Source organism: Zosterops lateralis (genome assembly GCF_965231275.1).
Source record: "Zosterops lateralis genome assembly, chromosome: 27".
NCBI classification, from domain to species: domain Eukaryota; kingdom Metazoa; phylum Chordata; class Aves; order Passeriformes; family Zosteropidae; genus Zosterops; species Zosterops lateralis.
The window spans coordinates 961,700-979,439 of NC_139787.1; the positions used below are offsets into that span (position 1 = coordinate 961,700).

At 41.4% G+C, this 17,740-nt stretch overlaps 3 protein-coding genes across 3 annotated transcripts; 2 read left to right on the plus strand and 1 right to left on the minus strand.

Moving 5' to 3' along the window:
• Positions 1-6,498: 6,498 nt before the first annotated feature.
• Positions 6,499-7,209, plus strand: LOC310919468 (uncharacterized protein; the record flags this gene model as incomplete). Its single annotated transcript, XM_083878835.1, has 1 exon — positions 6,499-7,209. The coding sequence occupies one exon, from the start codon at positions 6,499-6,501 to the stop codon at positions 7,207-7,209; it is 711 nt and encodes a 236-aa protein (XP_083734961.1).
• A 3,025-nt stretch (positions 7,210-10,234) lies between these two features.
• On the minus strand, positions 10,235-10,663 carry LOC310919606 (feather keratin B-4-like; the record flags this gene model as incomplete). Its single annotated transcript, XM_083879034.1, has 1 exon — positions 10,235-10,663. One exon carries the CDS (start codon positions 10,661-10,663, stop codon positions 10,235-10,237), a length of 429 nt encoding a protein of 142 aa, XP_083735160.1.
• A 4,940-nt stretch (positions 10,664-15,603) lies between these two features.
• LOC310919607 (feather keratin B-4-like) lies at positions 15,604-16,032 on the plus strand (the record flags this gene model as incomplete). Its single annotated transcript, XM_083879035.1, has 1 exon — positions 15,604-16,032. The coding sequence occupies one exon, from the start codon at positions 15,604-15,606 to the stop codon at positions 16,030-16,032; it is 429 nt and encodes a 142-aa protein (XP_083735161.1).
• Between the last annotated feature and the right edge of the window lie 1,708 nt (positions 16,033-17,740).

The window sequence follows — 17,740 nt, forward strand, 5'->3', positions numbered from 1 at the left end:
GCTGGGTTTTTTTGGGGTTTTTTTTGCTGGGTTTTTTGGGGTTTTTTTCTTGGTTTTTTTTTTGTTTTGTTTGGTTTGGTTTTTTTGTTTCTATTTTTTGGGGATTTTTTTGTTTGGTTTTTTTGGGTTTTTTCTGGGTTTTTTGGGGGTTTTTGGTTTTTTTTTTTTGTTTGGTTGGTTGGTTGGGTTTTTTTGTTTCTTTTTTTTTTTTTGTTTGATTTGGTTTGATTTTGTTTGGTTTGTGGTATTTTTGGGTTGTTTGGGGGTTTTTTTTGTTTTGTTTTCTTGGAGTTTTTTGTGGGGTTTTTTGGTGGGTTTTTGGAGGGTCTTTTTGGGGGTTTTTTGGTGGTTTTTTTTTTGTTTTTTTTTTTTTTTTTTGTTTAAAACACATAACGTTGTATCGCTAACATTAAAAACAGGAGGAGAAAACACAAGAAATTAAAGGAAAACTGGATGAAACAACTCAGAAAAATCAGTTCCCATGGAATTCTGTCTGCCAGGTGAAATATTTCCCCGTTTCCAGGAACTGAAAGAGAACCAGGAGAGAGTTTGAAAAGGAACATGGGGAGAGATTTCTCCTAAAGGTTGAAACAGGGAGTGGATTAAAACTGATGGAGGGGAGGTAAAATGGGAATTTATGAAGGAATAAATAATATTTATTCATAATATAATAAAATATAATTATGTTATATTATATTATATTATATTATATTATATTATATTATATTATATTATATTATAATATATATATTATGAGGGTGGGGAGGCCCTGGCACAGGTGATTCCATGGATTTCCCATCCCTGGAAGTGTCCAAGGCCAGGATGGACAAGACTTGGAGCCACCTGGTCTATGGAAAATTTTCCAGGATGATTTTTAAGTTCATTTTCAGCCCAAACCAACCCATTGACAACATTTTATGACACAAAGTCCATCCAAAAATGCTCCTCGTTATTATATTTGCCTTGCCCTGAGTAGGTGGAGGGAGAAAATGCTGAACCTGCAAAACCAATTTATTTTTTTCCCCTTTGTTCTTTGTCCCCATCCCTGGAAGTGTCCAAGGCTGGGATGGACAAGGCTTGGAGCCACTTGGTCTATGGAAAATTTTCCAGGATGATCTTTAAGTTCTTTTTCAGCCCAAACCAACCCATTGACAACATTTTACGACACAAAATCCATCCAAAGATGCTCCTTGACGGCATTTTATGGCATCCAAAAATGCTCCTCATTATCGTGTTTGCCTTGCCCTGAGTAGGTGGAGAAAGAAATGCTGAACCTGCAAAACCAATTTATTTTTTTCCCCTTATTTTTTATCCCCAGCCCTCCTTCCCCAAGACCAAGATGAACAAGGCTTGGAGCCACCTGATCTATGGAAAGTTTCCCAAGATGATTTTTAAGTTCATTTTCAGCCCAAACCAACCCATTGACAACATTTTACGACACAAAATCCATCCAAAGATGCTCCTTGACAGCATTTTATGGCATCCAAAGATGCTCCTCATTATCGTGTTTGCCTTGCCCTGAGTAGGTGGAGGGAGAAAATGCTGAACCTACAGAACCAATTTTATTTTTTTCCCTTTATTTTTTATCCCCAGCCCTCACCAAGGACAAGGATGGACAAGGCTTGGAGCCACCTGGTCTGTGGAAAGTTTTCCAGGATGATTTTTAAGTTCTTTTTCAACCCAAACCAACCCATTGACAACATTTTATGACACAAAATCCATCCAAAGATGCTCCTTGACAGCATTTTATGGCATCCAAAGATGCTCCTCATTATCGTGTTTGCCTTGCCCTGAGTAGGTGGAGAAAGAAATGCTGAACCTGCAGAACCAATTTTATTTTTTTTTCCCTTTATTTTTTATCCCCAGCCCTCATCAAGGCCAAGGATGGACAAGGCTTGGACCCACCTGTGGAAAGTTTTCCAGAATGACCTTTAAGGTTTTTCAGCCCAAACCAACCCATTGACAACATTTTATGGCATCCAAAGATGCTCCTCATTATCGTGTTTGCCTTGCCCTGAGTAGGTGGAGGGAGAAAACGCTGAACCTGCAGAACCAATTTTATTTTTTTTCCTTTTATTTTTTATCCCCAGCCCTCGTCCCCCAAGGCCAGGATGGACAAGACTTGGAGCCACCTGATCTATGGAAAGTTTTCCAGGATGATCTTTAAGTTCTTTTTCAGCCCAAACCAACCCACTGACAACATTTTACGACACAAAATCCATCCAAAGATGCTCCTTGACGGCATTTTATGGCATCCAAAAATGCTCCTCATTATCATGTTTGCCTTGCCCTGAGTAGGTGGAGAAAGAAATGCTGAACCTGCAAAACCAATTTATTTTTTCCTCTTATTTTTTATCCCCAGCCCTCATCAAGGCCAAGGATGGACAAGACTTGGAGCCACCTGGTCTATGGAAAATTTTCCAGGATGATCTTTAAGGTTTTTCAGCCCAAACCAACCCATTGACAGCATTTTATGGCACAAAATCCATCCAAAGATGCTCCTTGATACCATTTTATGGCATCCAAAGATGCTCCTCATTATCATGTTTGCCTTGCCCTGAGTAGGTGGAGGGAGAAATGCTGAACCTACAAAACCAATTTATTTTTTTTCCCTTTATTTTTTATCCCGAGCCCTTGTCAAGACCTGGCTGGACGAGGCTTGGAGCCACCTGGTTTGTGGAAATTTTTCCGGGATGATTTTTAAGTTCATTTTCAGCCCAAACCAACCCATTGACAGCATTTTATGACATCCAAAAATACTCCTCATTATCGTGTTTGCCTTGCCCTGAGTAGGTGGAGGGAGAAAATGCTGAACCTGCAGAACCAATTTTATTTTTTTTCCTTTTATTTTTTATCCCCAGCCCTCGTCCCCTCAATACCAGGATGAACAAGACTTGGAGCCACCTGGTCTGTGGAAAATTTTCCAGGATGATTTTTATGTTCATTTTCAGCCCAAACCATCCCATTGACAACATTTTACGACACAAAATCCATCCAAAAATGCTCCTCGTTATTATATTTGCCTTGCCCTGAGTAGGTGGAGGGAGAAAATGCTGAACCTACAAAACCAATTTATTTTTTTTCCCCTTTGTTCTTTGTCCCCAGGCCTCATTTGACCTCCTAAAAAACCTCAGTTGACTCCACATCTCCTGTTGATTCCACTCAAGGCACCTTTAACCACGAACGCCCTTCAATCATCCTAATCATGAAGGACTCACAAATAAATCCACTCATCTTTATTTCCTCCCCTAATGCCGAGAAGAACAACGAGAAAAAAAATAATAAAAATAATTATTTCCCTTCCACCATAAAAACCCTGAAAGACAATAGAGATCCGGGGGTGGATCGTGCACCTCTTGTTTGTGGCTTTGCAAATGGAGCAAAGACAATTTCAGCACTTTGGGGAATTATCTGTCCCTGCAATTTGGGGTTGGGATTTAATTATCGTCGGGTTTTATGGAGCAGGGAGTTCTATAAAAGGTGTCACCTGCACCAGGCCCTTCCATCCTCTTCTCTCACCTGTCCTGACTTCCTGAAACAGGTAAGTCAAGTTTTTCTCCCAAAATTCTCTAAATTTTAAACTTCCTGTTGAGAAATTTGGTTGTGGTTGGGTTGGTGCTGCTGCTCTGGGGGAAATTTGGGGTTTAATTTATCATTTTTCTGTAGGAGAGGGGTTTATTGAGTGGTATCAAAACACAAAGTTTTTATTATTAGGATTGAATTATTTTAGGACCAAAAATAATATATATTAGGACTGTATTTTATTATTCGGACTGTATTTTATTATTAGGACTGAAAATAATATATATTAGGACTGAATTTTATTTTTAGAACTGAAAATAATATATATTAGGACTGTATTTTATTCTTAGGACTGAATTATTTTAGGACCAAAAATATTATATATTAGGACTGTATTTTATTATTAGGACTGAATTATTTTAGGACCGAAAATAATATATATTAGGACAATATTTTATTATTAGAACTGAATTATTTTTAGGACTGAAAAATAATAAATATTAGGACTGTATTTTATTATTAGGACTGAATTAAGAATGAAAATAATATATATTAGGACTGAAAATAATATATATTAGGACTGTATTTTATTCTTAGGACTGAATTATTTTTAGGACCAAAAGTAATATATATTAGAACTGAAAATAATATATATTAGGACAATATTTTATTATTAAAACTGAATTATTTTAGGATTGAAAATAATATATATTAGGACTGTATTTTTTTATTAGGACTTAATTATTTTTAGGACTGAAAATAATATATATATATATATATATATATATAAAAATATATATATTATTTTAGGTCTGAAAAAGGTTCCTTGCCTGTGCTTCAGGAGATAAAGAATAACCTGTACATGTGGCTGTATTTGGAAGGGTTTGTTGAAGGAAAGATAAAATCTGAGTGAAAATTCATTGGCGAAGAGTGATTTAATTATCTAATTTAGATAATTATCTGATAAATATATATATATATAAATAATATTTGGATAAATTATCTGATCTGGAAATTCAAAGATAGAGGTGAAGAGTAAAGGTGTGGTGAGTTGAAGCCAAGAGTAGCCTGGAGATTAAAATGATAGGAAAAAACAGGAATGGGAATTACATTTATAACCCAGATTTAATAATAATATTAATAATAATAATAATAATAACAGTAGTAGTAGTAGTAGTAGAAAACTAATAACATAAAAATATTATTATTGTTATTATTATTGGTATTGTTGTTATTGTTATTATTATTATTACTATTATTATTATTATTATTATTATTACTATTACTATTATTATTATTAACCTTGGGCTGCTCCACCACAACCAAAAGTTCTTTATTCCTCCAAAACCAACATAAACCAACACCTCCTACAGATTCACCTCCAAATTCCCCGTCCTGTTACAATCCCTGTTCTGACAAGGAGCAGCACAAAGGAGATCAGTGGCAACAACCAGGAGCCGGAGACACGAAATCCTTTTTTCCAAAAGAGTTCAGAGCCCCAAAATCAAAATTCTGGAGGTGTAAAGGTCATTGTCGGCACCTCAAAGCCCTGATCCAAATTTGGGAATTTGGCACAGTCGCCTTTGCAATTCCCTCGCGATGGTTTCAGCCAAGAAGGGAATCTGAGCAGACAATGAGGTTTAATCCCTGTTCTGACAAGGATCAGCACAAAGGAGATCAGTGGCAACAACCAGGAGCCGGAGCCACCAAACCCTCAATAACAACACGCTCCACTCCTGGGGCAGAGCCCCGGCCCTGCTGATCCCCTGACTCACCAAACGGCTCCGGAAAATAATTTTGGCTGTTCCTGACTCAATTTTCATCCTTTAAGAGATGTGGGGAAATCCCGGTGATTAAAGTGTTTCTGTTTAGGGAAAGGAGGCAACTCCAGAGCCTTTTTTGGGTGTAAATAACACCTTGGACTTGGTGAAATCAACTGTTATTGTAGATCGACCTCGAGATCTGGTCTGGAAATTCAAAGATTGAGGTGAAGAGTGAAGATGGGGTGGGTTAAAGCTGAGAGTAGCCTGGAGATCTCAGTGATAGGAAAAAAACCAGGAATGAGAATTACATTTACTTCCTAGATTTATTTTATTATTATTATTATTATTATTATTATTATTATATTGTTGTTATTATTATTATTATTAACCTTTGGGCTGCTCCAGCACAGCCAAAAATTTGCTCTTCCATTAAAATCAACATAAATCAACACATTGTGAAAAACACAACACAATTACACGTACAACACCCATCCCAACATTTCCCAAAAACCAACTTCACAATCTTCATTCACCACAAACCTCCCACAGCTCCAACCTCCAAACCCTCCCCGCGATGTCCTGCTCCGACCTGTGCTCCACCTCCTGGTCCTGCGCCGAGATCACAAAGCGCGGAACACCCAGAACACCCCACTCGTTATTTTAACACCGAATTTCCACTTTTTGGTCCTTTTTCTCCTCTTTTCCAGCCTGTTCCAACCTCCAAACCCTTCAAGATGTCCTGCTACGACCTGTCCCTGTCCTCGTCCTGCACCGAGATCGCAAAGCGCAGAACACTCTGAACACCCCACTCATCATTTTACCGCCGAATTTCCACTTTCTGTCCTCTTTTTCATTTTAATGCTGAATTTCCACTTTTTCTCCTCTTTTCCAGCCTGTTTCCACCTCCAAACCCTTCAAGATGTCCTGCTACGACCTGTCCCCATCCTCGTCCTGCGCCGAGATCACAAAGCGCGGAACACCCAGAACTCCCCACTCGTCAATTTAACGCCGAATTTCCAATTTTTCTCCTCTTTTCCAGCCTGTGCCCATCTAAACCCCCTTCAAGATGTCCTGCTACGACCTGTCCCTGTCCCCGTCCTGCGCCGAGATCGCAAAGCGCGGAACACCCAGAACTCCCCACTCGTCAATTTAACGCCGAATTTCCAATTTTTCTCCTCTTTTTCAGCCTGTGCCCATCTAAACCCCCTTCAAGATGTCCTGCTACGACCTGTGCTCCAGCTCCTCGTCCTGCGGCGTGCAGCGTCCCCAGCCCCTGGCCGAGAGCGGGAACGAGCCGTGCGTGCGGCAGTGCCCCGACTCCACCGCCCTCATCCAGCCTCCCGCCGTGGTGCTCACCTTCCCCGGGCCCATCCTCAGCTCCTTCCCGCAGGATTCCGTGGTGGGATCTGCTGGAGCGCCCGTCCTGGCGGCCTCCGGGGCCTCGCTGGCCTCCGGGGGATTTGGGGCTGGGGGATATGGCTATGGGGGTTATGGCTATGGGGGTTCCTCGTTGGGTTACGGGGGATTTGGCTCTAGAGGATATGGGGGATTTGGATATGGGGGTCTGGGGGCTTGTGGGGGTTCATCCCTTGGGTATGGGGGTCTCTATGGGTATGGGGGCTCCTCTCTGGGTTATGGGGGTCTGGGGTCTTGTGGGGGTTCCTCCTTGAGTTATGGAGGTCTTTATGGATATGGAGGTTTGGGGTCTTGTGGAGGTTCCTCCTTGAGCTATGGGGGTCTCTATGGTTATGGGGGTTTTGGGGGTCTGGGGTCTTGTGGGGGCTCCTCCCTGGGCTATGGGGGTCTCTATGGATCCCTGGGCTATGGGGGTCTGGGGTCTTGTGGGGGGTACCGGGGTCTTTATGGCTCTGGCAGATCCTTTGGTTATTCCCGCTACGGCCGCGGCAGCTGCAGCTCCTGCTAAACCCCGAGAGGAAAAAAATCCCATCAACAGATGAAAAAATGTGAAAAAGATCTTGGGACCTCCTTTTCTCCATCCCCAAAAATCCACAGATTTGTGGCTTTTCAGCCCCTTTTGAATTCCTCCTCTTTCAGCTCCTGCCTTAAATCTTTTCCTCACCTCAATTTCCGAGGTAAATCGGGAATAAAAGGGCTCAGGATGGATCCACAGCTGGGATTTGGGAAAAAACCCAAAATCAGCCACATCTGGATGTGCCTCTGCCCGGAGAAGAGTTTCTTGCTTTTTGGAGACTCTGAAATTCACTGCTTTGCTTGCTCGTCATTAAAAGTTTTATTGCATCGAAGTTGACACGTTTTGGTGGTTCTTTTCTTCCTGTTTTCACCATTTTTTGCCTTTGGAGATGTGGAATATTCTGGAATTATGGAATGGTTTGGGTTGGGAGGGAATTCTAAACATCCTTGGCGTGTTCTGAGTGTTTTTTCCTCCTGTTTTTATGGTTGTTTTTGCCTTTAGAGAAGCCTCACCTGTGCAGGTGTCACCCTAAAATATCCTGGAATTATGGAATGGTTTGGGGTGGGAGGGAATTCTAAACATCCTTGGTGTGTTCTGGGTGTTTTTTCCTCCTGTTTTCACCAGAATTTTTTGCCTTTGGAGAAGCCTCACCTGTCCAGGTGTCTGTAACAGCCTAAAATATCCTGAAATTATGGAATGGTTTGGGTTGGGAGGGATCCTAAACATCCTTGGCGTGTTCTGGTATTTTTTTCTCCTCTTTTCACCAGATTTTTTGCCTTTGGACACGTGGAATATCCTGGAATTATGGAATGGTTTGGGTTGGGAAGGATCCTGAACATCCTCAGCGTGTTCTGGTGTTTTTTCCCCCTGTTTTCACCAGATTTTTTTGCATTTTGAGAATCCTCACCTGTGCAGGTGTCACCCAAAAATATCCTGGAATTATGGAATGGTTTGGGTTGGGAGGGAATTCTAAATATCCTTGACGTGTTCTGGTGTTTTTTTCCTCCTGTTTTTACAGTTTTTTTGCCTTTCAGCCTAAAATATCCTGGAATTATGGAATGGTTTGGGTTGGGAGGGATCCTAAACATCCTTGGCGTGTTCTGGTGTTTTTTTCCGATTTTCACCATTTTTGCCTTTGGAGATGTGGAATATTCTGGAATTATGGAATGGTTTGGGGTGGGAGGGATCCTCAACATCCTTGGTGTGTTCTGGTGTTTTTTCCTCCTGTTTTCACCAGATTTTTTTGCATTTTGAGAATCCTCACCTGTGCAGGTGTGACCCTAAAATATCCTGGAATTATGGGAGAGAATTTAAAGGTTCATCCAACCTGCCCCTAAAATATGGAGAGGACTGTCCTGCCAAAACAAAAACAAAAACAAAAACAAAAACAAAAACAAAAAACAAAAAACAAAAAAAAAAACAAAAACAAAAACAAAAACAAAAAAAAACCAAACAAACAAAAAAAAACAACAAAAAAAAAAAAAAAAAAAAAAAAACCAAGGAAAATTGAATTTCAGTATAATTTCACTATAAATATATTTAACTGAATTTATGTTTCACTTTAAATGAATTTTACTGAATTTACGTTTAATTATAAATGAATTTTACTGAACTTATATTTTACTATAAATGTATTTAACTGAATTTATTTTTCACTTTAAATGAATTTTGCTGAATTTATGTTTCGATGTAAATTAATTTTACCGAATATTATGTTTCACTAGAAATTAATTTTTGGGGGTGATAAGGAAGAAGATAAGGAGGAATTGCACCCGTGGAGGGATCAGGAAGGAATTAAAAGGAAAGGAAAAATCTGAATTTTTGCTTTGAGTTTTTACATCATCCAGTGATTGACTTCACTCCCAGCTGGGACATCCCAGGCGGGTTTGAACTGTGGACATTGTTCAAAATCTATAAAATGTATAAAAATATTATTTAAAATATTATATTTATATATAATGTGCTATATTGTATATTATATTATATTGTATTATATTGTATTATATTGTATTATATTATATTATATTATATTATATTATATTATATTTTATTTTATTTTATTTTATTTTATTATATTATATTGTAGTATATTGTAGTATATTGTCGTATAAGGTATTATATACTATATTATATATAATTTATGTATTATAAAATATATAAAATATAAAAATATTATTTAAAACAATATATTTATATATAATGTATTTTATATTGTTTAGAATCTAATCTAATCTTATTAATATATAATATATAGTATATAATATAAAATATAAAATAATTTATCTATTATAAAAATATGTAAAAAATATAAAATATATAAATCAAGATCAAAAATAAACTCCCTCCTTTTTGCCCCAACAACTGACTGTGTGAGTGTCCTTTATTTCATGTCCTCTAATTAAATTTTAATGTCATTATTGTGGCCCAGGAGAGCTGGGGAGGGACAATTCCCGCCCCCAAATTCCTGCCCCCAGATCCAAATTCTGCATCAAGGAACAGGGACTGATTCACTCCCCGCTGGGACATCCCAGGCGGGTTTGAACTCTGACCCTCGGCCTGGTGTGAGGAGATGAATTTCCCCTCTCCCTGTACGGAGAGAAATGTTCCAAACCCACAACCAGAGAAATCACAACCGAAACTTTGGGTTGTTTTTTTTGCAGAACAGAATGACTTTAATGAGAGAAAAACAAAGAAAAATCCCAGCAGAAGATGAAGATGATCAGATCACACTCAACTCCTCCCGCGGCTGCTCCTCTCCAGCCGCACGGCCAAGTCCAATTGTGGAATAACATCAATTCTCCTTTGATCCCACATTTCACACGCACACAGATGGGAAAAAACCAACCCAAAGAATCCCAGAAAAGCACAAGTAGGAGGTGAAGGAAGCCAGGAGGAGCCGTGAGCCCCCAGCCCCAGCGCAGCGGGGTGTCCGTGGTCACGGCGTCTCCTCCGGGCTGGGGGCCGTGTCCATCCATGGCCGCTCATTCCTCATTTGGGGACATCCCCACTTTGGCCTTCAGCAGGAGCCCCAGAAGCCGCGGCCGTAGCGGCCGGACCAGGAGGAGGAGTAGGGGCTGCAATAGGCCGAGCCAAAGAACCTCCCCGAGCCATAGAGACCCCGGTACCCCCCCCAGGAGCCCAGAGCCCCCAGACCCCCATAGCCGTAACCCCCATAGCCATAGAGACCCCCGGAGCCCCCAAATCCCCCGGAGGCCAGCCAGGCCCCGGAGGCCGCCAGGACGGGCGCTCCAGCAGATCCCACCACGGAATCCTGCGGGAAGGAGCTGAGGATGGGCCCGGGGAAGGTGAGCACCACGGCGGGAGGCTGGATGAGGGCGGTGGAGTCGGGGCACTGCCGCACGCACGGCTCGTTCCCGCTCTCGGCCAGGGGCTGGGGACGCAGCACGCCGCAGGACCAGGACGGGGACAGGTCGTAGCAGGACATCTTGAAGGGGTTTGGAGGTTGGAACAGGCTGAAAAAGAGGAGAAAAATTGGAAATTCGGTGTTAAAACGACGAGTGGGGAGTTCTGGGTGTTCCGCGCTTCGTGATCTCGACGCTCTCTTTTTCCTAAAAGTGTCTTGTGAATTCAAAATACAACAATTTTTGTTAAAATAACAAGCAGAGTGTGACATTATTTTACACCAGATTTTGAGATTTAGAAGGCTGAAAATGACTCTTTGAGTTTTGGGATGTGTCTCCCTTTTATACCATTTTACACAGGCCAATTTGATTGGTGAAGCAAAGGCAAAACCTCTTCAATCCCATTGGTCAGACCAGAGGGACATCAAGAAGAAAGTCCCTCCCAGGAAAAGGAATGAATTACAAAGTTACAGCTACAAAAACATTTCTCCTGTTTACAGAAAATTCTCCATGCACAAGAGCGAGTGGGAAATATTTTTGGAAAACTCTGTCCTTTGTAACACCCTGAAAGAAAAAAACTATAATTTTTTTTTTTTTCAAATTAAACTGAATTCCAGGAGGCAAAAAATCAGCGAGAGCAAAGTGACCTTGTCCCAAGGTCGCCGCGGGTGAGTCATTAGGAAAACTCAGATTTGGGTTCAGCAGGTTTGCATGAGATGGAGCTTATGGAGGATTTAATTACAGGAGCTTCATCTTCCCACTCGTCCCAGTTTTTGCTGAGAGCGGAGGGAACGGCAGATTATAGGATTGGGAGCTCCCGCCTTTTCCCAGACAAGCGTTTGACGAGACAATAAAGAACAAATCTCTAACGACCTTCTGTAATTCCTTAACAGAGGTTTGGGGAGGAGCTTGAAATCAAGAAGGTGAAGGGAGAGAGCCTGGGGGATTTTTGGACCTTGAACCTTCTACCCAAAAATTGAGATGGGTTTAATGTGTCAAAATGAGGATCAGGGAATCTCGGGATTCCTCAAGCTGGAAGTGACTCAAAAGGGCTCAAGTCCAACTTATTTAGGATTAAACCAGAGAACTCTTGGAATTTCCTGGGTTGGAAAAGACCTTAAAGGTCATCCCATGGGCAGGGACACCTCACACTATCCCAGGTTGCTCCAAGTCCCATCCCAACTGATTTTGGACACTCCCAGGGATGGAGAATCCATGGAATATCCAGTTCCAGGTCCTCCCCACCTTCACAGGGGAGATATTTCTCCCCAATATCCAACCTAAATCTCCCCTCTGTCACCCTGACCCCATTCCCTGCGTCCTGTCCCTGCAGTTCCTGAGGAAAAAACTTCCCTGGAATCCCTTCAGATCCTGGGAGGTGCTCTGAGGTCTCCACACAACCTCTTCTCCTCCAGGCTGAGCATTCCCAGCTCTCCCAGCCTGGGGATCCAGATCCCTCAGAGCTCCATCCTATCGCCCCAAAATCTGTTATCCCTGACCCAAAAAAACCCACAGGGCTCCCCATACAAAAAGTCCCGTACAAAATGTCCCATTTGCCACCCCAGAGACAGAAAATTCCTCGATCCAGGCAGATTCACCCAAGAGAAAAGACGTTGGACATCAACTCGAGTTGAAACCAACGACAGAAAACGCACGGAGAGAAGCAACGGAGGGAATTCAGACTCACCCGAGTCTTGAAGAAGTCGAGGGAAGCGTTTGGAGGAGTGAGGAGAACGGAGGAGTTTTTATATCAGCTGGAGGGACCAGATCAGCATCTCTTGCAAATTTCAAACCCGATGATGAAATCGTTGGGTTCCTCATTGGCGTTTATGAGGCCAATTTCAAATTTGTTTGTAGCGACGACCTAAACGTCGCCCTGAGAGATTACGGAGGATTCTTTTCATCTTGTGACCAATTTAGGGGGAGGGAGGGGAAATTATTATTCTTGTCAAATTCCTCGGAATTGCATCAGGAATGGCCAAGCCAGCTCCTCCTGGTATTAACTGAACACCTCACGGGTTTTCTCGGAATTGCAAATTATGCAGGAATTTAATTAAAAAAAGGCAAAAATCCTGAATTTTGGCCGAGTCCAGAGAGTTCCGTGGGGGAAACTTTGTCTTCCCGAGGCTGGTTTGGGTTTAAGAGATAAATAAGGAATGAATTTATGAAGTTTACTAAAGACACAAAGGGGTTGGAGGTTCTGAAGAGATTTTTTTTCCCAGGTGTTGGTGGATGGATGTTGTCCAGAGAAAGATGGGGCCTGAGAAGGTTGGACAGGGCTGAGGAAATGTGGGATTTTATAGGAAAAATGGTCTGAGGAAATGTGGGATTTTGTAGGAAAAATGGCCTAAGGAAACGTTGGATTTTATAGGAAAAATGACCTGAGGAAATGCAGGATTTTGTAGGAAAAATGGATCCTCTGGTACAAAAGTCGAAACGTGACAGAAGCGCTTTGAATTCTTGCCTCAGGTCTTTAGGAATTCACGAGCTCCCGTGACCCACCAGCCATAAATCCCAAAGAGGGCTGAGCTGGAATTTTCTGGGATGAGGGAACAACCAGGAATTCGGGATGTGTGACGCAAAATCTCCATCTCATCTCATTTATGGAAAAAACCATTTTAATATTTCCGACTCCGCGCCACAGATGATCCGTAAACGGGTGAGGTGGGGTTCTCACCCTTTGGGGGTGTCAGGGGGGGTGGGTTTTTTTTGGGGGCAATAATATTTTCAAGCTTCCAGGGAAGCAAGTCCATGCAAATCCCGTAGATTAAAGGCACGGAGATGGATTTAGGCACCTCACAATTATGGAATGACATCACGTTCAAACACCTCAGTTGAGATATTTGTGTCCTTGGGATCATCGAGTTCAAGGCCAAATACCAAGGGAGGTTTGTCCCCCTTCAGGTTTTTTTTTTTTTTTTTTTTCCCCAATGAAAAAGAACTTGAAATAAAAATAATTCTGAATTTTGTGAGCTGTGTTTTATTCAAAATAATTTCAGGGGACGGGATTTTGCTCCCAAGGAACGAGAGACAGGAAAACAGGGAATGGGTTTGGTTGGAGGTCGGTCACAGCTTGGGCTTGATGGTCTTGAAGGGTTTTTCCAACCCAAATAATTCCAAGGTTCTGTCACAAAAGCCATTTAAGGACCACAGGAGGATTTTCGTTGGGTTCCATGTTGTTCTGACATTGGGCAGTTGAAAAAGAAATGTCACATTCCGCTTGTTATTTTAACTTGAGGCCAATAATGATAAAAACGACCGCCCCAAAATCCTCTAAATCATTTTTATCTCCAGTTTTTTTTTTTTTTTTTTAATGGAGGAAAACTCTGCACACCAGGTGAACCCCAAGTTCTAAATCATTTTATCTCCAGATTATTTTATTTTATTTTATTTTATTTTATTTTATTTTATTTTAAGAAAAGCTCTTCACACCGGGTGACCTCCAAGCTCTAAATCCCTTTATCTCCAGATTATTTTATTTTATTTTATTTTATTTTATTTTATTTTATTTTAAATAGAAACAAGCTCTGCACACCAAGTGACCCCCAAGCTCTAAATCATTTTGTCTCCAGATTATTTTATTTTATTTTATTTTAAATACTAAAAAGCTCTTCACATTAAGTGACCCTCAAGATCTAAATCACTTTATCTCCAGATTATTTTATTTTATTTTATTTTAAATTGAAAAAAACTCTACACACTGGGTGACCTCCAAGCTCTAAATCATTTTATCTCCAGATTAATTTATATTTTATTTTATTTTATTTTATTTTATTTTATTTTATTTTAAATAGAAAAAAGCTCTTCACACAGGGTGACCCCCAAGCTCTAAATCGTTTTATCTGCAGATTATTTTTATTTTATTTATTTTTTTAAAATAGAAAAAACTCTTCACATTGGATGACCCCCAAGCCAACAGACGAGTTTCGCCATTAATGACGGAGAAGCTCCGGAAGAGCGTCGGGATCGTTCCTGCCAGGAATTACCAATGGGACGATAACAGGAGCCAGGAGGACACTTGTCACCTTTCCAGATCAAAGAGGGACCTGTGATGAAACTTCCACATTTCACGAGACTCGGGGCCAGAAAAAAAAAACAAAACAAACAAACAGGAAGAGTCAGCAGAATTTCGTTTGGGGTTTGCCCCAATTATCCACATCCCCAAATTGCACCTTGAGGTGATCCCTGGGGATCTGGGGAATGGTATAAAAGCGTCTCCCAACCCAGGGATCGTCACTTCGCCTTCCTCTCTTCGTTCAGCCCAGTGAGAAAGGTAAGAACCGTTCTGACGGATTCTCTTCCCCTCGGAATCCTCCCTGAGAAAATTCCAGTCTCTCTCTCTCTCCTCTGCTGGTTTTAATTTGTTGGGATTAGAAGATTCCAGTCTCTCTCTTCTGTCGGTTCTAGTCCATGTGTTGGGATTAGAGAATTCCAGCTTCTCTTGTCTTCTATTTTTAATCAATTTATTTGGATTAGAAAATTTCAGCCTCTCTCCTCTGCTGGTTCTAATCAATGCGTTGGGATTAGAAAATTCCAACCTCTCTTGTCTTCTATTTTTAATCAATTTATTGGGATTAGAAAATTCCAGTCTCCCTCCTCTGCTGGTTTTAATTGATGTTGGGATTGGAAAATTCCTGCCTCTCTCCTCTGCTGGTTCTAACTTTCTTCTTGCTGTCCCTCTGGTCTGACCAATGGGATTGAAGAGGTTTTGTCCTTGTTCCACCAATCAAATTGGCCTGTGTAAAATGGTATAAAATGGTATAAAAGGGAGACACATCCTAAAGCTCAAAGAGACATTTTCAGCCTTCTAAATCTCAAAGCCTGGTGTAAAATAATGTCACACTCTGCTTGTTATTTTAACACAAATTGTTGTATTTTGAATCCACAAGACACTTTTAGGAAAAAGAGAGTGTCGAGATCGCAAAGCGCGGAACACCCAGGACACCCCACTTGCCATTTTAACACCGAATTTCCAATTTTTCTCCTCTTTTCCAGCCTGTTCCAACCTCCAAACCCCTTCAAGATGTCCTGCTACGACCTGTCCCCGTCCTGGTCCTGCGGCGTGCTGCGTCCCCAGCCCCTGGCCGAGAGCGGGAACGAGCCGTGCGTGCGGCAGTGCCCCGACTCCACCGCCCTCATCCAGCCTCCCGCCGTGGTGCTCACCTTCCCCGGGCCCATCCTCAGCTCCTTCCCGCAGGATTCCGTGGTGGGATCTGCTGGAGCGCCCGTCCTGGCGGCCTCCGGGGCCTGGCTGGCCTCCGGGGGATTTGGGGGCTCCGGGGGTCTCTATGGCTATGGGGGTTACGGCTATGGGGGTCTGGGGGCTCTGGGCTCCTGGGGGGGGTACCGGGGTCTCTATGGCTCGGGGAGGTTCTTTGGCTCGGCCTATTGCAGCCCCTACTCCTCCTCCTGGTCCGGCCGCTACGGCCGCGGCTTCTGGGGCTCCTGCTGAAGGCCAAAGTGGGGATGTCCCCAAATGAGGAATGAGCGGCCATGGATGGACACGGCCCCCAGCCCGGAGGAGACGCCGTGACCACGGACACCCCGCTGCGCTGGGGCTGGGGGCTCACGGCTCCTCCTGGCTTCCTTCACCTCCTACTTGTGCTTTTCTGGGATTCTTTGGGTTGGTTTTTTCCCATCTGTGTGCGTGTGAAATGTGGGATCAAAGGAGAATTGATGTTATTCCACAATTGGACTTGGCCGTGCGGCTGGAGAGGAGCAGCCGCGGGAGGAGTTGAGTGTGATCTGATCATCTTCATCTTCTGCTGGGATTTTCCTTTGGTTTTTTTCCTCATTAAAGTCATTCTGTTCTGCAAAAAAAACAACCCAAAGTTTTGGTTTTAATTTCTCTGGTTGTGGGTTTGGAACATTTCTCTCCGTACAGGGAGAGGGGAAATTCATCTCCTCACACCAGGCCGAGGGTCAGAGTTCAAACCCGCCTGGGATGTCCCAGCGGGGAGTGAATCAGTCCCCGTTCCTTGATGCAGAATTTGGATCTGGGGGCAGGAATTTGGGAGCGGGAATTGTCCCTCCCCAGCTCTCCTGGACCACAATAATGACATTAAAATTTAATTAGAGGACATGAAATAAAGGACACTCACACAGTCAGTTGTTAGGGCAAAAAGGAGGGAGTTTATTTTTGATCTTGATTTATATATTTTATATTTTTTACATATTTTTATAATAGATAAATTATTTTATATTTTATATTATATACTATATATTATATATTAATAAGATTAGATTAGATTCTAAACAATATAAAACACATCATATATAAATATATTGTTTGAAATAATATTTTTATATTTTATATATTTTATAATACATAAATTATATATAATATAGTATATAATACCTTATACGACAATATACTACAATATAATAAAATAAAATATAATATAATACAATATAATACAATATAATACAATATAATACAATATAATATACAATATAGCACATTATATATAAATATAATATTTTAAATAATATTTTTATACATTTTATAGATTTTGAACAATGTCCACAGTTCAAACCCGCCTGGGATGTCCCAGCTGGGAGTGAAGTCAATCACTGGATCTGTAAAAACTCAAAGCAAAAATTCAGATTTTTCCTTCCCTTTCAATTCCTTCCTGATCCCTCCATGGGTGCAATTCCTCCTTATCACCCCCAAATTTCATTTCCAGTGAAACAGAAATTCACTAAAATTAATTTGCAGTGAAACATAAATTCGGCAAAATCAATTTTCAGTGAAACATAAATTCAGCAAAATATTCACCCCAGAACCTTCTCCAGGCTGAAAAATTCCCAGTTCCCTTTCACTTCCTTTGGGACTCCTTTGGCTCTGATTAATTAATTTATGTATTAAATAGAAATAGAATTTTTATTCCTGTTTTATAAGTAGCCTAAAACCCAACTTTGATGTGTTTGTCTTTATCTTTTTAACTCATCAGCAAAGCACAAAACTGATTCAGGCAGGTCCTTATCTCACTTGGGATTTCTCTTATCTCACTTGGAGTTTCCTTATCTCACCTGGAGTTTCCCTTATCAGACAAGGGATATTTCCTTATCTTCCCTCAGGTGCCAAAAGCTCCCGGGGTGTGAATTTTTACTGCAGCAGAAAAAAGATTTGTTTCCAGGACCCGAAAAATCAGAAAAAA